General features: G+C 40.6%; 2 protein-coding genes across 13 annotated transcripts in view; both read left to right on the forward strand.

Moving 5' to 3' along the window:
* PAXBP1 (PAX3 and PAX7 binding protein 1) overlaps positions 1–6,659 on the forward strand; it is a 32,998-nt gene extending 26,339 nt beyond the window's left edge. Inside the window, exons 16-18 of the mRNA XM_019964941.2 lie at positions 1,498–1,644; positions 3,275–3,429; positions 4,690–6,659. Of these exons, the coding sequence (XP_019820500.2) occupies positions 1,498–1,644; positions 3,275–3,429; positions 4,690–4,807 (420 nt within the window). The 3' untranslated portion in view covers positions 4,808–6,659. The remainder of the gene's footprint in view (positions 1–1,497; positions 1,645–3,274; positions 3,430–4,689) is intronic.
* Positions 6,660–14,800: 8,141 nt separating this feature from the next.
* Positions 14,801–24,076, forward strand: part of SYNJ1 (synaptojanin 1) — a 90,971-nt gene continuing 81,695 nt past the window's right edge. For all 12 annotated transcript variants that reach the window (XM_070785660.1, XM_070785685.1, XM_070785680.1 and 9 more), the window contains exons 1-2: positions 14,801–14,919; positions 15,987–16,132. In XM_070785660.1, coding sequence (XP_070641761.1) covers positions 14,834–14,919; positions 15,987–16,132 — 232 coding nt within the window. In that variant the 5' untranslated portion in view covers positions 14,801–14,833. The remainder of the gene's footprint in view (positions 14,920–15,986; positions 16,133–24,076) is intronic.

Raw genomic sequence — 24,076 nt, forward strand, 5'->3', positions numbered from 1 at the left:
TTTATGGTAGAATGCGTGGGGACTTTTGGGTATTGAGCTTAAGTAGCTTCCAGTGTCCTGGTTCATGAGGTCTGGTAAACATGCAAGTCTTACAGGTTAGTCTCTCAGTGGTGTCTGATTCTGCGACCCCATGGACTGTACCCTGCCAGGCTCCTCTGTCCATGGGATTTTCCAGGCAAGAATACTGGAGTGGGTTTCCATTTCCTTCTCCAGGGGATTTTCCTAATCCAGGGATTGAACCCAAGTCTCCCGCATTACAGGTGGATTCTTTGCCAATGAGCCACCAGGGAAGCATGCAATATGGTAGTCGGAAAGAAAATTTCCATCTTTTGGCATAGTCATAGGACTATGACGTTTTTCATGATTTTCAAGGGCGGACATTTATCTAAGAATAATCACTTCTCTGCCAGTACTTGTTATGATGGAAACTGTTCTTACCTGCATTGTCCACTACAGTAACTACTAACTCTGTGTGGCTATTTAAAGTTTAGTACATCTCAGTCATTCTAGGAAATATTCAGGCCCTTCAAAACTGCTTCTTAGTGCTTGGGCAAGACATGGTCCATGGTATTTCATAAGGTGTTTTAGTGTGTAAGTAATTTACTTTGTATGTACTTAATTTAATCGCTTTACATTGCCTCTCAGTACTTTTCTTCCCTTCTCAAAAAAACAAACTTGTAGTAACAGAGATCTGATTTGTGGTTGCAACAGGTGGGGTTCAGTTCATTTCATTTAGTCGAGTCCGACTCTTTGCGACCCCATGGACTGCAGCACACCAGGCCTCCCTGTCCATCACCAACTCCTGGAGTTTAACTCAAACTCATGTCCATTGAGTCGGTGATGCCATTCAACCATCTTATCTCTGTTGTCCCCTTCTTCTGCCGTCAATCTTTCCCAGCATCAGGGTCTTTTCCAATGAGTCAGCTGTTTGCATCAGGTGGCCAAAGTATTGGAGCTTCAGCATCAGTTCCTCCACTGAATATTCAGGACTGATTTCCTTTAGGATGGACTGGTTGGATCTCCTTGCAGTCCAAGGGATTCTCAAGAGTCTTCTTCAACACCACAGTTCAAAAGCATCAATTCTTTGGTGCTCAGCTTTCTTTTTAGTCCAACTCTCACATCCATACATGACTGCTGGAAAAACCATAGCCTTGACTAGATGGGCCTTTGTTGGCAAAGTAATGTCTTTGCTTTTTAATATGCTGTCTAAATGGGGAGATGGGGTAAAGTAATCAAAAGATACAAACATCCAGGATGTAAAGTTCAACATGATGACTGTAATTAACTATAGTGTACTGTGTATTTGAAAATTGCTAAGAGAATAGAAAAAAGATGTGTAACTCTGTGAAGAGAGGGATGTTAACTAAACTTGTGGTAATCATTTCACAATATATATTTTAACTATCACTATATGTTTAAATTGTTAAACTTGTGCAATGTTACATGTCAATTATATCTCACTGGAACTGGGAAAAATAATTTTTCTCTTCTTTCTAGCTCTTAGGGAATTTTCTTCAATGGTATGGCATTTTCTCAAACAAAACTCTTCAGGAATTATCAATAGACGGTTTATTAAATAGATACATTCTCATGGCTTTTCAGAATTCAGAATATGGAGATGACAGCATCAAAAAAGCCCAAAATGTGAGTTAAATGACACATATTGTAGTTTTTAAAGCATATACGTTAAGATGAATTGTTTTGTTTGAAGAGATTTGAGGAATTTATGAAAACCCCTTTGATTATTGAATTTGCTGTAATGTTGACAGTCAGCTTGCCGCCCAGGTGGTCCCAAATCCCCTTAGCATTTTTTATGTAAAAATTTGTGCTGTTGTATGTCTATGTTTATCCTTCTATCCATCTATCTATATCAATATTTATTTTTGTAGGTACTAATAAAAGTTTTAACTTGGAGATAGTTTTATAACAGTTGAATGAATACTATTCTAAGTGTTACTAAAGAAATGGTTTCTTTTCTCATTTAAGAAGTAATTTTAGTTAATTTTGTTTTACTATACATGAGTTTACTTTATATGCATGTGTTATATACACAATTTTGATAGTTTTTTAATTTTTAAACAATAATACAATTAAATTCTGCAAGTACAGTATAGCTTTTTGACCTGTACCATGTCAGAGTAATTCTCTGACTTACTCCCTCACCATCAAATATTTTTGTGTCTTGTTTCCTGTAAACATAGATTTTGTTGTATATTACAGTATAAACATCAACATTAGGAAATTACATTTATATATTGTCACCTAATTCTTAGGGCTCTTTTCAAGTTTTATCAGCTGTCTCAATAATATCCAAAGAAATTGGCAAAAGAAATTTCCAGATCATCCTTTCCATTCAGTTGTCATTTGAAGGTTTCCTTGACCTTCATACGTTGATACCCCTGAAAATGATAGGCCAGTTTTTTGTAGAATGTCCTTCAGTTTGGGTTTTTCTGATATTCTCTCATGGCTATATTCACATTTTGCATCTTTGGCAAGAATTGTACTAGACTTGATTAGTAGGGGCTCCTTCAGGTTGACCTCTGTGACCTTGTTTCTAATTTGGGGGAGCATTTCTTTGTTTCCTGGCACGATGTTCCAGGCACACCTGGTACTTGCTTGGCCCAGTTCGAATCCGTTGTTTCTGCAAGCATCCCCAGGTTCTTCGGTGGGGCGCCTTGTCTGCCCACTGGCCGCTTTCTCGCAAGTGGGAACAGGCTTCCCCTTGCTCAGGTTTCGGTTCCCCATGCCGAGTTGCTGCCATGCCGTGCTGGCCCTGCTTAGGTGCCTGCCCTAGGCTGCCCCTCTGGCATGATGCTCTCTCCACCCTGTGCTGGGCTGGTGTGGCTCCCGCTGTCGGCATGGATGCCTGCTGACTGAACGGTTCTGCGGGGGAGGGGCTGCGATTTGGTGTTTATGCTATACATATTATTACATCAAAAACTGCTGACAAAAGGTCAGCTCAATTCATGTAGGGCTTGGAAGACTGGAAAGTGAGGCAGTTAGTTATCAATTTTATGTCCCCAATGTACTTAAATTTTGGAGAAATTATCTTTTACTTTGGGTGTCTGTCAAAGTTTAAAATTAGAGTATATCCAAGTATATTTGTATAGCTTATGTAGAAAATCTGGTTTAAAAGAATATCCCTTCTAAGTGATTAGTTAATACATAGCTCAATAGCATATCTTCCAGTTAAATACATTATACCTGTTGTCTAGACTTGGCTTTTAGACACTTTATTTTTGTTTTAACTGTTCTACATCTTTCTTTTCCATAGGTAATTAATTGTTTCCCCAAGCAGTGGTTCGTGAATCTTAAAGGAGAAAGAACTATTTCTCAGTTAGAAAACTTCTGTCGATACCTTGTACACTTAGCAGATACAATTTACAGAAACAGTATTGGGTGCTCTGATGTGGAAAAAAGAAATGCAAGGTAATTATTTATAATTACTGAATGAAACAGTGATCTAGAGTCTTAGTTGTTGGTCTAGTATTATTAAAATGCTTTTGGTAGAGACATGTTTATATTTTACTTTAAATTGTACATTGACTTCATATTGATAAACCTGCCAAAAATGTGCATTGTATTTTTCACTTTTGCAACTCTTACTTAATCTTTTTTCAGTGTGTTATTTATTCATGAAAATATTAAGGGAAGACTTACTTCTAGTAAGCACCAGCTGTAAGGGGAATGAATGAATCATTATTTTCTCTGCCTTCCCCCATGAAAAATTGAGGAGACTATAGACTCTTAGAATGTCATGCATCTTGGTCTTTCGAGGTTCATTTTACAGATATAAACCCAAGAAAAAATAGCCACTGAAACCCCAAGTATATTGAAGGTTATATCCCAATTTGGGGATGTTTGTGTTCTATGTTAAGTTTTATATCATTTTGGTGTTGGTTGCAGTGTTTTGGGGAGTTTAAATATAAACAAACAGTATTCACTTTTCTACAGAAAAGAATTTAGCAACTATTTAAATACCTGCTGTGTGCAGTGCACATAAAGTAGGCTCCATGTGGGTCACAACATCTTACAAATTATAATCCTTCCCAGAAAGGTGCTTACTACAGTTCTATAGAGAAGAGACAACTGACAATGTCACACTGACTCAAACTAATGTTAAACGTACTTCCTGGACCAGCAGCAGCAGCATCACCTGGGAGCTTTGTTAGAGACACAGATTCTCAGGCCTCACCCCAGACCTGCTGAACAGAATTCCGAGGGAGGGGCCTGGTGGTCTGTGTTTCAGCACTCCTCTAGCTAATTCTGATGTATGCTAAAATTTGAGAATTGCTGAGAATGACTTGTAGCTAGGTGATAAAGGAAGCCAGATTATACTTTATTATTGGATTTTAGAGAAATGGAAGTTATGCTGGATCTTGATAGATTGGTGATGAATACTCACAAATACAATTTGTGTTCCTGGTATATTCTGGAAGAGCTAGGACTTGGGTTTGGAAGGAATGGGTGGCTGGCCTCTGAAGTAGTTAGGCAATAGATTGCTTTCGTTCCTTTCTAGATATAAATGAAAATCATGGATCTGAACAAGATGTGGGGTGTTTTGTTTTTTTTAAATGAGTCCTTTTTCTGGCTACTCATCTAAACAGGAAAGTTTTTTCTTTTTTAATATGGTTAATTTTTTTCACATGCTATAACTTGCTTATCTCTGTTTCCTTTTTTCTTTTTTAGAGAAAACATAAAACAGATAGTAAAACTCCTTGCAAGTGTTCGAGCTCTGGATCATGCTATGTCTGTTGCAAGTGACCACAATGTGAAAGAATTTAAGTCTTTGATCGAAGGAAAATAGATCTTTGAGACTAAAAAAAAGCCTATTTGCTCTAATACCATTCCCAGTGTAAAAAATTTGTATATATGTAAAGTTTCTTAAACTGTAAAATATTGACTGATTTTAATACAAAGAATGTTATTAATATTCAATACTGTGTCCTTAAATGCAGTTTCTTCACAATGAAAGGAATTCAATTTCTAGGAAGTCTATGAATGGTTTCCTTACTGCCTGCCATACTTTGTTTACAGAAGTATTTTATATGGTCAATTAAATTAACCCTCTCAGTTAATTGTTCTCTGTAAAGGATGGGTGCAGTGTATATTGTATAGTTATGCATATGTATATTTATACCACCATGGAGTTACTTTCACACTGGAAATTTGTGGTGTTTTTCTACAGAGCAAGCCTTTTAACAGCAGAAAAATTAGTCAGTAGCAAATTGTCTTAGGGAAATTACTACACTGTTGCAACAAAAGGGCTGGCAAGTGACTATTCATCACTTTTGGTTAGCAGTTGCTGTCACTGAAGCTGTGCTGCCTTAAAATTGAGAGTTGAGTGTGGACTTAGTCATTGGTGAATGGTGAACTTTTCTTCCTTGAGTTAGCATTACAGTCAACTGTTCGTTTAATGTGAGCTCTAAATAATATATGCAACATAGGTTTCTGAAGAGAACACAGACATTTCATTTCTGGAAATAATAGACCCACAACCTAACTGCATGGTTTTGGGCTGACTGTCCTGTCTCATTCATGATTTTACTCCCTGACCAGCTTAAATACATGCATTTGTATTTTAGTAGTCTAGCATTATATTTAAAATCCCACATATGTGAGTTATATATGCAATAAAGAACACATTTTGCTGATTCCCCACACCCAGGCAGTTTAATATCCATGGTCTTCTATAATATTTATGTACTGTGCTTAGTTGGTCAGTCGTGTCTGACTCTTTGAGACCCCATGGACTGTAGCCTACCAGGCTCCTCTGTCCTTGGGGCTTCTCTAGGCAAAAATACTGGAGTGAATTGCCATGCCCTCCTCCAGGGGATCTTCCCAACCCAGGGATCAAACCCAGGTCTCCCACATTGCAGGCAGATTCTTTACTGACTGAACCACCAGGGAAGCCCTATAATATTTATACCATGTTGTAAATGATTCTGTGATTTTCAAAAGAGGAACTTTTTGGAAATTAAGAACTACTGTTGGATAGTTACATATGTAATTAGGCTTTAGCCAAGCATTAAATTAATTTTTAAATAGAACCATTGTTGTATTTGGCTGGTGACTAATTTTAGTTAGAGCATTTCAAATGACTAATATAGTGAGATCATTAGCATGAGTAGCCTTGGTCAAGTCAAATACTATTTAGAACAGTGTCATGCACTCTTTATTGCTCTTGTCAATTTTATCTTTATTGTAGGAACACTGCGTATCCCTACAGATTCATTCTCAATAAATTTTGTTACAACTCAGTGGCCTACTAAATAGAACTAAAATAGAAGGCTTATTCTCAACTTCAGTGTACTAAAATATATAAACATGTATATATGTATATGACATGCACATCATTTGTGCCTTAAATTTGTTTTTCGAAACCTATTGGACTGATTACTTTTCCTATATCTGCTTTTAAGGACTCGAAGTTAAACTCAGATTCTTCATCCTATAAAATCCATCAGGCTCTTATACTTTCAGGAATGAGTTTGGTATAAGGTGAATTTAGCATAGAACTGTGCGTTAAACAAGTAGTTCTCATATCTCAACCAGAAGTTTTTTATTCCTGAAATAGGTAAAGGACATTCTTTCTTAGGAAGGAAATTGTCAAATGTTTAAAAGAGGGTGACATTTTAATAAAGCTTGAGGTTTTTGTCTTTTCAGTTTTTTCTTTTGGCGCAGTCTTCCAAAATACTTGCAAAATAGATGAGGAGGGTTTTCGAAAAGGAAAGTTATTGAGATACTATAAACCACAGTCATAAAGACCGATAACTACTGTTGTGTACCAGATGATGCTGGTGAGCCACATCCTTATTGATGTCATGGTGCAAACACCTGCAGCTCTGCCGGAGGCCTTTCTCAGCCTGTGCTACAGGCTAGAGGGTCCACCACCTCTGGGAGCAACCCTTGGCCAAAGAAAGGAGGGGGAGGGTAAGTCCCCCAGTGTGTTAGTTCAGGTCCTCTGGGGAGCAGTCCCTGAGATGGCATTGGATATACAAGAGATTTGGGGGGTGGAAATGATGATGGGAATGAAGGAGAAGGGAGCGGGAGGAGGCTGAGAGAGCTTTAGAGCCAAGAGATTGTGAGCAAGTGTGACCTCTGAGGGTGAGTGGGAAGGAATTAAGGAAGGTGTCAGACATCAGTGGAGTCCTCAGGAAGTTTGAGCAAGGCTGACGGATTCCTCAGTACAAAGTCATGGTCCTGAGGAGTTTTGTGTTTCCAGGAGCTGGCCTGCCTTTGTGTCTCTACCAGCTCAGTAAGGGGTAGAGGACAGTTCTTGAGGAGCACAGCCACTCTTTGGAGATGTAAAGGAGCATGCTTTCACGTTGAACATACCAGCTTCCTAGTTTCAGGAAAACAGGTATGATCCGTGTCATCTCTCACAAGGCTGCAGTTGACTTGAACCAGAGTTGTCTGCAGTGATGACCTCATCACCCAGAACTGGCCCAGAATTTTCAGGAATCTTAAGTGACTTCCTCATGAGAATATACTAAAATACAGAGTTCCCTGGTTGTTTTAAAGATAGGTTTGTGGGGTACGATTTATTATAAATGTTTTACCCTCTATAAACACATATAGTTCAGGGCATTTGGACAAATGCCTAATTTTGTTTTAAATGAGAATTTCCCTTGAAATTATGACATCCTCCTAAAAATAGTCATATGTTTTAGAGCTGCAAGATACAATATGAAAATGTCAGTTGCTACATTGTGTTTTTTTATGGTTACAATGACTCTTCTCATTTCTAACACTAAAATATCCATGTAGTAAAGGGAGTGTTGCCATTCCTTGATTATGACAAAGAACACTTTGTTGTTTCAAGTAAATGAAAATAAGAACTGTCTCTGGGCATTGGGTTCATAGTTTCTAAGAGACTGCAGATTGCTCAGCAAAGGCAGACAGGCTAAAAATTGTTACGTGGAATCAGTATTGATACACAATGTTGACTGGTCACTGGCCTGCTTCTGGACCTCTGAGCCCCAGTTATTGTACTGGCTTCCTCCCAACCCCATCACCCCTAACTCTCACAGAGGCTCAGAGGTTAGACTCATCCAGTACGAGGAAAATGCCTAGCAAAGCGTTTCTCAGAATGTATACTGTGGTTCACCAGTTCAGGGGCTGTTACTTTAAACGATGTTTAGGAAAATGAGACCTAAATATAAGATATGACACCATAAAATTCCTAGAAGGGAATGTAGGCAAAACATCTTCTACCACAATTCATACCAGTGGTTTCTTAGGTCAGTCTCCCAAGGTAATAGAAATAAAAGCAAAAATAAATGGGACCTAATCAAATTTACAAGTTTTTATACAGCAAAGGGGGAGAAGGCAATGGCACCCCACTCCAGTACTCTTGCCTGGAAAATCCCATGGATGGAGGAGCCTGGTAGGCTGTGGTCCATGGGGTCGCTAAGAGCCGGACACAACTGAGAGACTTCACTTTCACTTTCATACAGCAAAGGAAACCATAAAAGAAAAAGACACCTACAAATTGGGATATTTGCAAATGATATGACTGACAAGGGCTTAATTTCCAAAATACGTAAACAAAAACCCAATCAAAAAATGGGCAAAAGGCCTAAATAGACATTCCTCCAAAGAAGACATGCAGATGGCCAACAGGCACATGAATAGATGCTTAATGTCACTATTAGAGAAATGCAAATAAAAACTACAGTGAGGTACCAATTCACACTGGTCAGAATGGCCATCATTTTAAAAATCTACACGTAACATGCTGGAGAAAGTGTGGAAGAAAGGGAACCCTTCTACACTGTTGGTGGGAATGCAAATTGGTGCAGCACTGTGGAGAACAGTATGGAGTTTCCTTAAAAAACTAAAAAGAGAGTTGTCATTTGATCCAGCAATCCCATTCCTGGGCACATAGGGACAAAACTGAAATTCAAAAAGATATGCACCCCAATATTCATAGCAGTGAAGTCAGAAAGTCCCTTGGACTGCAAGGAGATCAAACTAGTCAATCCTAAAGGAAATCAACCCTGAATATTCATTGGAAGAACTGATGCTGAAGCTGAAGTTCTAATACTTTGGCCACCTGATGTGAAGAGCAGACTCTTTGGAAAAGACCTTGATGCTGGGAAAAATTGAAGGCAAATGGAGAAGAGGGCAACAGAGGATGAGATGGTTGCATGGCATTACTGACTCAGTGGACTTAAGTTTGAGCAAACTCTAGGAGATAGTGAAGGACAGCCTGGTGTGCTGTAGTTCATAGAGTCAGACATGACTTAGTGACTGAACAACAACAAAGTCAGAAAGAAAGACAAATACTGACCAAATGATATCACTTATACGTGGAATCTGAAATATGGCACAAATGAACTTAGCTATGAAACAGAAACAGAGTCACAGAGAACAGACCTGTGGTCCCATGGTTTGGTGGGGTTGGGTTGAGAGTTTAGGATTAGCAGTTGTAAAAATCCATTCTTTATAATGGATAAAGAACAAGGTCCTGCTATATATATTGGCTTCCCAGGTGACACTAGTGGTAAAGACCCTGCCTGCCAATGCAGGAGACTTAGAGAGATGTGGATTCAATTCCTGGGTCAGGAAAGCTCCCCTGCAGTAGGGCATGGCAACCCACTCCAGTACTCATGCCTGGAGAATCCATCCCATGGACTCGCTCAGCCTGGTGAGCTACATATAGTCCATGGGGTTGCAAAGAGTTGGACATGACTGAAGCAACTTAACACACAGAATGGATAAAGAAAAGGTCCTACTATATAGCACTGCTGCTGCTAAGTCGCTTTAGTCGTGTCCGACTCCGTGCGACCCCATAGACGGCAGCCCACCAGGCTCCCCCATCCCTGGGATTCTCCAGGCAAGAACACTAGAGTGGGTTGCCATTTCCTTCTCCAATGCATGAAAGTGAAAAGTGAAAGTGAAGTCGCTCAGTCGTGTCCGACTCTTAGCGACCCCGTGGACTGCAGCCTACCAGGCTCCTCTGTCCATGGGATTTTCCAGGCAAGACTACTGGAGTGGGGTGCCATTGCCTTCTCCGACTATATAGCACAGGAAACTATTAATATATTCAATATGATATGATAAACCATAATGGAAAAAATATGTAAAAAATGTACATATAACTGAATCACTTTGCTGTACAGCAGAAATTAATACAACATTGTAGATCAACTTAATAAAGTAAATTTTAAAAAGATATTTAGGAAAATGTACCTTATTCCCCATGCTTGATAATTCAAAATACATGATAAAGGATAAAAGATTTGACAAATCCTGTAGAAACCATTTTAAGCTACTTCACAAAAGCAGTTTGACCATGAAAGCTTACCTTTTACCTGTACCTTTAGATGTTGAAATTCCACAGTGCTTGCTGTGTAGGGACCAAGAGCCAGACTGAACAATGAACATCCTACCACTCTGATCTTGGGAAGGCCAAGTCCTGTTATGGCTCTGGTCCTTTGATTTCCACAAGAATCCTTGTATATCATTAACACAAACCACTGAGCTCCCTTGTGTGGGTCTCTTTTTTACGAATGAAAACAAGTGTCACAAGTTGCCTGTTTGTCACATACAAGTTCCCTGTATGCTCCAGTTGCAATATCCTTAACTCTGGTATGTGTGAACAGTTTTTCAGTCTTTGATGTTTTTGATTTTATTCTCAATGATTCTGCTCTCAAACTTATATATTTTTAACTGACAAAATTTCTGTTTTTCCAATTTAAAATCTTATCCTTCACTGATTACTATGAACTTGTTCAAAGCAAATAGCTAATGCTATTTGTAACTTACCATTGTGTTGCTCTTCAAGACCGTTGTTTTCTCTTTTACAAGGAGTCATCCATGCCTTTCTAATGGATCTTTGCAGATCTTGATATGAAGATCTGTATCTGTCTCTGTAACCTGAAAGAAGCTATTAAAGATAACAGAATCGGGTTGTTAACATTCCGCAAATTTACCAAATGCTTTCTAGCATTTTTGATAAGGAAATCCAGGAAAAGTAGGCTACTATTAATATACGTGGTAGATATGTCAAAATTAATAGCTTGTAGCATATGGTATATTTTTTATGTTATTGGGGTAATCAATCATTTCTAAAGAAACAACAAATGTATATTTCAACCTGATATAGGGAATTGTCCATGGGAGAATAATTTGGTCAAAACCCAACATTTAAAAATCACGTTGGGTTTTTTTTTTTTTTTTTGGCATGTGGGATCTTAGTGCCCTGACAAGGGATGGAACCCATGCCCCCTGCACTGGAAATGCAGATTCTTAACCACTGGACCACCAGGGAAATCCCTAAAAATCATAGTGTTTGCCTTCAATTCATCGAAGCTATGGGAGCTGTCTTAAACATCTATTGGGTTGTTTTACTGATCTCAGTTTCTCTCCTGATGGAAAGTTACATTGTCTTATATAGCTGTCTGTGGCTGCTGTAACAAATTACCACAAACAGTGTAGTTTAAAACAGCAGAAATTCATTTCCTCACAGTTCTGGCATCCAGAGGCTTGAAATGAAGATATTTGCAGAACCGTGCTCCCTTCTAAGACTCCAGGGAAGAATCTTCCCTGCCTTCTGGTGGCCGCTGACATCCCTTGGCTAGTGGCCACATTGCTGTAGTTGCTACCTCTGTCTTCATACTGTCTCTGTGTGTGTAAGTGTGTGCATGTATGTGTGTAAAGTCTCCCTCTGCTGTCTTATAAGGACATTTGTGATTGCACTTAGGGAATACCCAGATAATCCAAAGTAACTTCAAAATCCTTAACACAAACATATCTACAGAGACTTGTTTTCCCCATAAATTAATATTCATATGTTCTGGGGGATGTGGATATCTTTAGGAGGTAGTATTTTTCATTCAACCACAGGCCTCGCTGTTCATTTTCAAGGGTCAAGATTTTGTCAGCCCATCTCCCTAGGCCCTTAGGACTTCACTGAGAAGTTTGTATATGCCATTTAACCTGTATTTTAAAGTCAGCCCATTCCAAACTTCAAATTTGGTGACAATTTGGCCAGCTACTTTCAAGTGTTGTAATATAGAAGTACAAATAAAAGACAAGATAAACAAGGAGTGACGGTTTTAAAAAGTCACTGATAAAATGGCACTTATGTTTTTAAAGAATCTGCCTGCAATGTAGGCAGACCTGGGTTCCATCCCTGGGTTGGGAAGATCTGGAGAATGGCTACCCACTCCAGTATTCTTGCCTGGAGAATTCTATGGACAGACCGTGAAGTAGCAGAGTCAGACATGACTGAGCGACTAACATAAGTATGTTTTTAAACCCTGAGCATGTGCTTATTTCATGACTACAATGATCTGTTTTGAAAGGATTTGGTAAAGCTGTGGCCTTCTGACAACTCTTGAAAAAGAGTCCAGTCTAATTTAAAGAAAAAAGCAGCAAATCAGACCCAGAACCAAGAAATGTTGACCTAAATGTCCTTAGTTGAAATCCAAAGGAATCAGGAATAGGCAGATCATTGAAAAGAACCTAGCACTGATATGGAGTGGGCAAGTTTGGTTGGTGGTCCCAGCCCTACTTCAAAGTGAGTAATTTTTTTGTTTGTTCTTTTAATTTTTTAAAAAAATTTTATCATCACACTGAGTAATTTTTAACAAGTTAACTTTTCTGGGTCTCAGCTGTCATAAAGAAAAAGAACAACTTGCCAGCATCATACTCAACTACATCAACACATTTCCTGAAGGCATAACCTTCCATAAGTTTTTCTGGTGCCTATCTATCTGCTATTCCTTTGGGGCTATACAAGTAATATACCTGCTGCTGCTGCTAAGTCGCTTCAGTCATGTCTGACTCTGTGCGACCCCATAGACAGCAGCCCACCAGGCTCCCCCGTCCCTGGGATTCTCCAGGCAAGAACACTGGAGTGGGTTGCCATTTCCTTCTCCAGTGCATAAAAGTGAAAAGTGAAAGTGAAGTCACTCAGTCATGTCTGACTCTTAGCAGCCCCATGGATTGCAGCCTACCAGGCTCCTCCATCCAAGGGATTTTCCAGGCAAGAGTACTGGAGTGGGGTGCCATTACCTTCTCTGAGTAATATACCTAGAAAGGCAAAAAAGAAAAAAGTCCACTCTCACTCACTCCTATTTCATTTTTCTCTGTCCAGTGCAACCTCCAATCGAAATGGATTCTTCTGGTTACTTCCCCGGTGGTTCAGTGGTTAAAACTGGCTGCGGTTTTAACAGCCACATTCAGTTCACTCCCTGATCTCAGGGAACTAAGATCCTGCATGCCACAGGGTGTGGCCATAAAAGAAATAGATTCTTCTGGAGAGGGAAAAAAAAGCAACCATGGACCAGTAGAGTGTCTTAATGAGTTTAGTTCTGAGGCTACTGTTAGAAAGCACTGCTGCTGCTGCTGCTGCTGCTGCTGCTAAGTCGCTTCAGTCGTGTCCGACTCTGTATGACCCCATAGACAGCAGCCCACCAGGCTCCCTCTTCCCTGGGATTCTCCAGGCAAGAACACTGGAGTGGGTTGCCATTTCCTTCTCCAATGCATGACAGTGAAAAGTGAAAGGGAAGTCGCTCAGTCGTGTCCGACTCTTAGTGACCCCATGGACTGCAGCCTACCAGGCTCCTCCGTCCATGGGATTTTCCAGGCAAGAGTACTGGAGTGGGGTGCCATTGCCTTCTCCAGTTAGAAAGCACTACAAAGAGCAAAAACAGTTTTTCTAAGGAGATGGTACTAAATGAGAGAAATCCCCTCCGGTCCTCAAACTAAACCCAAGTGTCTTTGCATATTTCCTTCCATAAAAGAAGTGGTTTCTTTGCTTATGATTTATAGCTACTTTGGTATCCTGAAACCTGGATGGTTTCAGCTTCTTTAAAATGGATGAAAAAATGTTAAGTCACATGACAGGGCCTGGAGGAGAAAGTGATCTTGTGCAATACACTAAATTTAAATTCTGCTTTTGTTGTTAATAAAAACAAGAAGAGGAAGGGGCAAAGAAAGAGGAAAGCAAGAGGAAATGATTTCCCGAGGTGCGGAGTTCTTTTGAGTTTATTCCAATTCCTTTTGACCCTGTGGGTTTTGACTTCATTCCCAAGTTTAGGTCTATTAAGTGGAAATGGACTGAGAAGTCCATAGGGCAAACTGATGTTATCCAGGAAGCATGCTTTGTTGAAAAATGAGGATAGGGTGAAATGATAAGATGCCCTGAGCTGTGAAATTACACGGTTGGCGAGAGCTATTCGCCATCGGGTGACGACCCAGAGCTACTGCCTGGGCCTCAGTACGGCCGTGTGGAAGTCTCGAGATCCTGGCTTGTGATTTCAGACAGCAGACAACTCTTTTACGGTGCTCCTGAGAGCTCCAGAACACACAAGAAAACTGCAGCAAACAGCTGTTCCAAAGCGGGCAACCAGCTCTTCTCCTGCTACCTACCCAGACGCCGTGAGACACCATGGACAGCTCTTCAGGCGCTGCCCGCTTGGCCGGCGTGCTGCCGTCCCCAGGCCTAACCCCGAGCCCGTTAGGCCGGTGCGGGAGGCGGGGGGTGGTCCTGACACCCTATTGGGGCAAGCCCCCGAAGTTTTTCCTCAGAGTCCCTCCCCGGCACCCCAGGGGAGGGTCGGTAAGCTCTGAGGAGACCAAGCGAGGGCAGGCGGGGGAAGCCGCATCCTCGCTCTCCCGGCATCCTCAGCGGTGGGACCTGCAGCCGCCGCCTGGGGAAACACGCCGCCCGAAGCGAAGGTCGCTGCGCGCGGAGGCGGCGGGCAGCTCACCGCTAAGCGACCCGCGGGGGCAGTCAGGGAGTGGGGCGGGACCTCCCACGACACCCCGCCCCTTCCCCGCTAAGGGGGCGGGCCTTCCGCCCCTCGGCCGCGGCGCAATGCGGAAGAGATGGACGCGCCGGAGCGGAAGTGACGGTTGCGGCGGCGGCGGCCGCGGAAGGAGGAGGAGGAGCCGGAGGAAGAGGTGAGACAGCCGGCCTGTGGGGGGGCGGGGAGCGGCTGCGGCCAGACCCACCCGCTGCGGGGCTCGCGGGCCGGCGCTTCCCGGAGCAGTCTCCGCCTCCGCAGCCCGGGCGGCAGCGGTGAGCGGCCACCGCCGGCAGCCCGGGTACGGGAGGGCAGGCAGGCAGGGTGGGTGGGGGACCGCCGGGTTTATGCGGGGCGCCGCGCCGGGCGGAGGGATGACTGAGGTGACAGCGGCTGTCAGCGCGCCTGCCCGCGGGAAAGGCAGCGAGTCCGTCTGAGCGCCGGGTCGTCTCTTCTGGCGTTTAATGGAGGGATGGGGCTGCTCAGGCGCTTGCGTCCTGGCCTGAGAAGGAGCCGCTTTCCGGGCTGTCGACGGCCCGGGACCCCCCGAGGAGCCCCGGTCCAGTCCCGAGTCGTCACTCTTCTCCCCACCCCGGGTGGCCATTGATATTTACCGGCCCCCGGACCCGTCAGCGGCGGTGCCCCGGGCTTGGGCTTGTGCGGCTTCTCTTCACCGCCGCTCCCCGCCCCGGGAGCTCCTGTGGTGTCGGATAATCCTTTCCCTTCTCTCACTCCTAAGGAGCTTTGAATCAGCCCTGTTCACCTTCCTTCCCACCTTCGTCTCCTCCCCCGCGCCCCCCAGCCCAGGGGATCGGTTTGAAGTTTCCGAATCGTTTTCCCTTTCAAACGGCAGTGAGAAATCCCGAAGCAGAAAGCTGATAAACCACTCCCGAGCGAAAATAGACTCATTTTTTTTTTCCTTTTTGGTAAACAGAAAGGGGAAACTCATCTTAACCAAACCGTTCTTGGAACTTGGAGTGATATGAGAACCCTGTCTTGCCTTGCTGTGAGACCACTTTCCCTCTTGCTTTTCGGTAAAAAATTAAGTGACGACTTATCTTTTGGAATAAACCATTCTGTCCCCGAGCTCTCTCCGCACCCCCTCCGCTCCACCCCCACCCCCCCCCCCCCATCAAAACCTAGCAGGGGAGGACTTCGGGGTGGCTTGCAGTCCTTGCTGCAGAAGGAAACATTAGCTGTATTTGCTTTGCTTGATTTTCACAGGGCTGCCTCCGAAGAAAGGAGAATGGCGTTCAGCAAAGGATTTCGGATCTATCACAAATTGGATCCCCCACCTTTCAGCCTCATAGTGGAAACCAGGCATAAGGAAGAATGTCTCATGTTCGAGTCTGGGGCTGTAGCGGTGCTCTGTAAGTCTTCTCTCTCAACCCAGCTGATCAGGATCTGTTTGCTTGCAATAATTCAGATTCAACCTTTTTTTTTTTTTTTTTCTTTTTTTCAAAAGAAGATTCTGATAACCCCCTCATTGTATTTCACCTCACAGGTCATGCTTTTATTTCCTTTTAACCAGACCTTATTGTTTTTCAAAGTTTTCTTTGCCTGCTGCAGGTTTTTGATGAGGGTGGGGAGAGATGCCAGTTTGGGTACAGATTTTTGCTTTCTTGGGTTCTGCTGCTGCTTCTAAAAGTAAATCTTTCTTTCCAAAAAAATACAGTTGCAATGTATAGCATATCATGTAAACTTGTAAAACAGCTTGCTTGACATTTTTGCAGAATGAACAGAATTTCTTATACCTGATATTTGTTTAATATTTTTGGAATATATTATGATGAGGCTCTTATATTTTCATTAAGAAAATTTTAAACAACCTTTAAAATTTCATGTAAGGTAGGTGCTTGATTTCATATTGGTTAAGAAATTATTTTGATAGTTTATTTTAAAGAAAAGGACTACTGCAGCACAGGAAAAATAATAGATTAGTAAGGTTTGGGTTATTTTGTGGGCAGATGGATGAGATTAAAAATATAAATATTAATTTGAATATTACATTTTTTAGTATAAGATTTTGACAGGTAACTTCAGTTTGGGATTATTTCAAATGTGATTATTGTTAGAGGCTTTCTTGTGATAACTACTTGTTCTATATTATGTTTTTGCTATGTAGGATCAATTTGGATATTGGTCATATTTTTAAAAGTTAAAAATAACATTTGAAAGGCATACTTACAACTATAAACCCATGAGCATTAAAGTTTCTCCAGATTTGGTAGGGAAAGGCTGAAGACTGTAATATTTATATACAGAATATTAACATGCAGAATATTATGATCAGTTAAACCTGATCTTAATACTCAAAAATAATAAAATTTTACCCTGATTGTGGACATAGTGACATAATGGAAAATCTTAAGCAAAGAACAAAGTATAAGAAATACGTATTTTTTGGTAAATACAGTAACATGGTTTTAGTGAACAGGAAGAGGTTATATGTTTTCTAAGAAACAATTAGTAGCATGTGTTACAATCAGTCAGGACTTAGTTCGTTTACATTGTTATTTATACTTAAATCAACCAAACTGTTGCTTGCTACAGTGTTAATTTGCAAAGTATGTTTCTTTGTACTACAAGTCTCATACTGATGAATTCTATCTAGATCAAAGACTGTCTATGGGGAAAAGGTTTGTCTTAGCATATGAAACACTTTTCAGCTGCTTGTGTTTTGGTGGTTTCCTAATTTGTCTAAATTCTAAATGTTTCTTTAACGGTGATTGTTAGTAATACTAGGAAGTCGAATTTCTGGCTGCAAAGTATTTATTACCTATAGGTCAGGAAGCCTAAGGATAATCTTAATTCCAAACCTCCAGCAGTCCTCTTTTATGCCAAATAATGGTTTAAAAAAAAAAGTTAACTCCCCAGCTATCCATTTTGGCATTGCTGGCAGTGTGCTCAGTTGTGAATGACTCTTTTGTGACCCCTTGGACTAGAGCACCCCAGGCTCTTCTGTCCTTGTAATTCTCCAGGCAAAAATACTAGAGTGGGTTGCCATTTCCTACTCCAGGGGATCTTCCCCACCCAGGAATTAAACCTGCATGTCTTGTGTCTCCTGCATTGGCAGGCTTATTCTTTACCACTGCGTCATCCAGGAAGCCCATTTTTTAAGTTAGCGTTCATATTAAGAAAAAGAATATTAAAAACATTGTCTTTACTACTTATTAACTCTCTTTATTTTCATTAGCTTTAGACTGTATATATAAGTAATGGTTTTCAGGAGAAGAAAACTTCGAATGTTGCCTCTCTCTATAGAGCTCACATAAATGGATATTTAATTTTCTGAGTATGTCATTAGCTTTTCTATTGTAAAATTTAATATTTAAAATATTAATATTTAAGAGCTAACAGACCTTTTTATAAATCATTTGACTTGTAAAATTGACATTCTAGTCTGAATGCTACCAAGATGTGTACTGTGCTGTAGAATGTTCATTTTTAAAACCTTCACTTTTTTTTGAATACAAAAAAAAAAATGTACCCAGGGAATTGTGCTGGGAAAATACTGACTTGTTCTATTTATCTTCATCTTTCTTAGCCCTTTGAATTTCAGTGCATCTTGCATGTTAATCTACCAGAAGAATCTTCTAAAATCATTTTTGATATTTAACGAAAATGTTACCCCATTTTTCAGTAAGAGTAAGTTCAAACTCCTCAGCCTGTCAATTGAGGCCTTCCATCATTTGGCCCCACCCCATAATTCACTGTTGACCTCCTTTAAGGGAGACTGGTGTTACCTTAGCACCCTCCCAAAGTATTGTTCTTTTTCCAGCCCTCATCATCCTTTCTTCCTGGAATGATGGAATGCTTTTTTCTATCTTTCCAGTCAAAGCCAGTCAGTTCCAGCTTCAGGAGTCTTCTTCCTTCCAGAAGAATCTGCCCCACCCACCCCCTCCTTCTTATTCTTGTCTCTTCCTTCCCTGAATCTTGTGAACTTTAGTCTTTATCACAAGGTGAATGCTTTTTTTGTGCTGCCTTCATTGCTCTCTGTATGCTTGTATACAGTGGTGGAAGTGATCCTAGCAGGACTCAGCCTTCTGGTACCCAAAGTTTATGACTTCTATTGGCTCCAGTTGTCCAGCTCTAAAGTTTAAACAGTTAGACATCTTAGGCCATACATATCGTTAAAGATTAGTCACTTACTTTTCTTGGCATAGGCCAGAAGTGCCATGAGATACCCACCATGAAATGTCGTCTTTCCAATTACTGGCATACGTTAAAAAATAGGGTGCGAGTGAAAATCAGTTCCTGGATCCTCTTAGGGCTTGGGTATCCACTAATCAGTCCAGTCCTGTCTTCATGTTGATAAAAATGTTAAATCAGTCCTGATACTACAACTTAATCAGTCAGTGAACCAGTGTCTTTCAGCTCTGGATGCACATTACAATTTACAAATAGTGATGCCTGGGCTCCAGCCAGAGGTTCTGATATAATTAGATTGCGATGACTGTTTCTGAGCATGGTTTATGTAGGCTTTCTTATGATAGATTATGGCATAACTTTTCTGGCTTGCAGATTTTATCCAAAAATGACCATGTTTCCAGAATTTTAACGCTGTCGTTGTCTACTGTGGGGTCAGAATGGCACCCCACTCCAGTACTCTTGCCTGGAAAATCCCATGGTGGGCTACAGTCCATGGGGTCGCAAAGAGTTGGACACAACTGAGCACACACACGTACATGGCGTCAGTAATGAATTTTCTTAGAACTCAGCCTGAACCAAGTGCCGATGTTCCCGTAGCACTTTCAGTCTACGGGAACATCACAGAACGGGAAACTTGAAGTTTCTGTGTCTCAGTGCTGCACTCCTTGAGGGAAAGGCCCAGATCTCATTGTAATGTTTGTATCCCTAGTGTTTAGTTCAGTATCTTACCTGTATTGCAGAATAAATGATTATTAAATAAGTGGCATGGGGGAAGACTTACCTAAACTATATTATAGTATTCTGTGTTGAAAGTGTTGTACCTTTTCGTATAAAATTGATTCTGTATCTTTTAAAGAACTGCTGGTTGACCAAATTGCTGATTTAAAACACATATATTAACATGTTGTTTGGATTTGTTACTGAAAAATTCTGTTGGAAGTTTTAACTATTAGCATTAACTATTAACCACATCATTAAGGTTTTTCTGAAATGCCAGTTAAAATCTGTGATGAATGTTGTTTATAACTTCATAAGTACGATTAACAGTTTGTTTTAAAATTACTTTTCTATTTAGGTAGAAAAACATTTTGTTATTTCTTTCATTGCATGTATTTAACAACCTTCTGAAACATTCTTAGATAATAGTTAATATGCTTTTTAGTAGCATGCTCATTTTTAGTGTTAGTCGTTTTTTAAAATTACCAGTTCAGAAAAATATTCAGTTGAACTGAAAATTTGGTGTCTGTGGAGCAGTGACCCAGGGTATCAGCTGTGACTAGTATACTGTGCTGAAACAGCATAAGCAGCAAGTGTGATGGTCAACAAGTTATAACACTACATATTTCTTCTTGGAACTAATGTAATGTAGTAAGAGATAAAAGAAGACATCTGTCAGTTTTGTGTGGAGTTCAGTTTTTCTCCTCTTTATACGGTTAGACACATGAAAAGACCATCACGAGGGAAGGACAAGTAGCCAGTCAGACAGACAGATGCATAAAATGCACAGGCTATCTTGTTGTTTTTCAGCCCATCTCATGTTTCTGTAAAGGGAAATAATTTGCTTTATAATTGTATCCTAAATAGAAGATGGAGTAAAGAGAAGGTCAGCCCAGAGGAAATGGAGGATGATGCTCAAAATAGAATTTATGAATCACCTGTTTAAAAGATGGGGATGTAAATTGTTGATATAAATTCCTGACTCTTAAAAGGAGAGCTTCTGTTCTTTGGTATCACATGCTGATGTGGTAGGAAGGATTAATTGCTTTTATCTGCCTAGTGGCAAGATTATTTTCAGGCCTTAACTCTGGACATAGTTTTACCCCAGGCTGTTAGTCTAAGTTTTTTGTCTACCTCATTTTTTTTCCCTCTCTTTTGTCTTATCATGGAAACATGAGCCATAAAACTTTAGGACAGTATTCTCCAGATCTCTGTCACAGAACGTGAAGTGAAACTGCATACTGTGAAGGAGTCATAATTGCCATTTACTGAAAGTTACTCTGCTAGTCCAACATTAAGCTAGAGGTGCCTAAACTCTCTTGTCTCATGGCATCTTGGGGTCTCATTAAGTTTTTAACAGCACCCTTAAGTCACTGTTATGTTCATTAAGTAGTTAGGTCCAAATAATAAACATTTACATCCCAACAACTTTAGTAGCTGTTTGGAAAAAATGATGCCAAGAAATTGAAAATAATTTACTTTGTTCGTAAATAACCACAATTATTTACTCAAAGTTTGGGGTGCCTGCTAAGCACTGAACAGCTTTTCAAACCTTGGCACCAGATTGAACTGAACAGCACCACCCTCATTGCCTGTTCCGCATTGACTTTGGAGTGGAAGTGTTTTGTTTTGTTTTGTTTTTTAGTCAGAGAAACCACTGAAAACTCAGCTGCCCAAAGATATGATGTCATAAAGGAATGTACTGCAATCAAATGTTAAAAACTCTAAACCACCCTAGTGTAATAGTTTGGGCAGTTCTTAGCATGTAGTGAGTATTTCCGTGTTTCCTTCCATTTAAAATATCCTTCATCTCTCCTGGGAGTTTGCTGAAGTGTCCTGGACCTTCTCAGCATAGAGTTTAGACTGTGGCACTAGACTTGCTTTATTTCATTAAATTCTGTGGGTTGTACTTTTATCCCCATTTCGAAAAAGTGGAAACTGAGGCTTGGAGAGATTAAATAACTACTCCAATGACATAGTCTTAGCATTTGCTTTTTCACCGTAATTATTATTTGGGCTGCTGTTAGGGTGGTGGTTATTGTTTGGGGGGTTGAGGAATGAATAGCAAAAAGACAAGAATGCCTATAGAATTTTAAAGTTGAGTGAAATGGGCAGCATTTTCTAACGAGGGAAGTGTTAAACCTGCTGTGTTTTGCCTACAAATTATTACTATATAAGGGAAAAAACATGGTTTGATTTAGCATTAGGTCATTAAAAAACCAGGTTTCTTTGCCAGGCCAAGTTAAATGTCAGCTTTTAGAATTTTGGATGACAACTGTGGTAGGTGGTGATAAAAAGCAGTATCCGTAGTTTTTTCTTTTTTTTTAATTGCCACATGCTACCAGTCACCATGATTGCCCTTTAGATAAGTTACAGTGCTTTATCTTTTTTTAAGAAAAAATTTCAAGCTGAAAGAAGTGACTTTTTTATAGTTGACTTTTGCTGCACAGAAAAATGAATTTTAGACTTGTTAGATACGACTTTATGTTAGGGTTGCAAAATTTCACTTTTTTTCTGTAAATAATTTTTGGAATGTTCATATTTAATAAAAAAGAAAGTAAATAGCAACTTTTAAATATCAATGCTTAAAAAAAGAAAATTACCCTTCCTCCTCCATCCTGGGCAGCAGGGTTGTTCAGTGGCTCAGTCGTGTCTGACTCTTTGCGACCCCATGGACTGCAGCACACCAGGCCTCCCTGTCCTTCACTAACTCCCGGAGTTTGCTCAAACTCGTGTTCATCAAGTCAGTGATGCCATCCAACTGTTTTGTCCTCTGTTGTCCCCTTCTCTTCCTGCCTTCAGTCTTTCCCATCGTCAGGGACTTTTCCAATGATTCATTTCTTCTCATCAGATGGCCAAAGTATTGGAGCTGTAGCTTCAGCATCAGTCCTTTCAATGAACATTCAAGACTGATTTCCTTTACTAGCGACTGCTTTGGTCTCCTTGCCGTCCAAGGGACTCTCAAGAGTCTTCTCCAATACCACAGTTCAAAAGCATCAGTTCTTTCTTTTTTTTTTTTTTAAAGCATCAGTTCTTTGGTGCTCAGCTTTCTTTATAGTCCAACTCTCACATCCATACATGACTACTGGAAAAACCATAGCTTTGACTAGATGGACCTTTGTTGGCAAAGTAATGTCTCTGCTTTTTAAAGTGCTGTCTAGGTTTGTCATAGCTTTTCTTCCAGGGAGCAAGCATCTTAATTTCACGGCTGCAGTCACCATCAGCAGTGATTTTGGAACCCAAGAAAATAAAGTCTGTCACTATTTCCATTGTTTCCCCATCTATTTGCCATGAAGTGATGGGACCAGATGCCATGATCTTAATTTTGTAAATGTTGAGTTTTAAGCCAGCTTTTTCACTATCTTTTTACCTTCATCAAGAAGCCCTTTAGTTCCTCTTTGCTTTCTGCCATAAGGGTGGTATCATCTGCCTATCTGAGATTATTGATATTTCTCCCTGCAATCTGGATTCCAGCTGTACTTCATTCAGTGCAGCATTTCACATGATGTATTCTGCATATAAGTTAAATAAGCAGGGTGACTATATACAACCCTGATATACTCCTTTTCCAAGTTGGAACCAGTCCGTTGTTCCATATCCAGTTCTAACTGTTACTTCTTGACCTCTATACAGATTTCTCAGGAGGCAGATGAGGTGGTCTGGTTTTCCATTCTCTTTAAGAATTTTCCACAGTTTGTTGTGATCCACACAGGCAAAGACTTTAGCAGTCAATAAAGCAGAAGTAGATGTTTTTCTGGAATTCTCTTACCTTTCCTATGGTCTAGTGGATGTTGGCAGTTTGAACTCTGGTTCCTCTGCCTTTTCTAAATCCAACTTGCACATCTGGAAGTTCTTGGTCCACATACTGATGAAGCCTAGGTTATCCTGTTGTTATAACATAGGGCTCATAGTAGTTCCTGGGCTTCCCAGGTGGCTCAGTGGTAAAGAACCCGCCTCCCAGTACTGGAAACTCATGCTTGATTGCTGGGTCAGGAAAATCTCTTGGAGAAGGAAATGGCAGCCCACTCCAGTATTCTTGCATGGGAAATCCCATGGGCTTAGGGGCCTGGAGGGCTATAGTACATGGGTTTGCAAAGAGTCAGATACCACTGAGCAACTAAACAACAATAGTAGGTCCTAAGTGCTTTCATTTTTTGCCACTTAAGTTTGCTATAAGAAAATTAAGGGTGAAGGCAAAATTTCTGTCTCACTGAATAGTAAAGCCTAATTATGTGACCTTTTAAAAGAATATTTATTTATTTATTTATTTGACTGCACCAGTTCTTAGTTATAGCATGTGGAATCTAGTTTCCCGACCAGGGATTGAACCTGGGTCCCCTGCATTGGGAGTTCAGTTTTAGCCGCTGGACTACCAGAGAAATCCTATGTCTCAGATTTTCTAAATTGTCCTTAAAATATAGCTTAATGGTATAACAGGATCTAGA

This window comes from Bos indicus, chromosome 1 (assembly GCF_029378745.1).
Source record: "Bos indicus isolate NIAB-ARS_2022 breed Sahiwal x Tharparkar chromosome 1, NIAB-ARS_B.indTharparkar_mat_pri_1.0, whole genome shotgun sequence".
Classification (NCBI taxonomy): Eukaryota; Metazoa; Chordata; class Mammalia; order Artiodactyla; family Bovidae; genus Bos; species Bos indicus.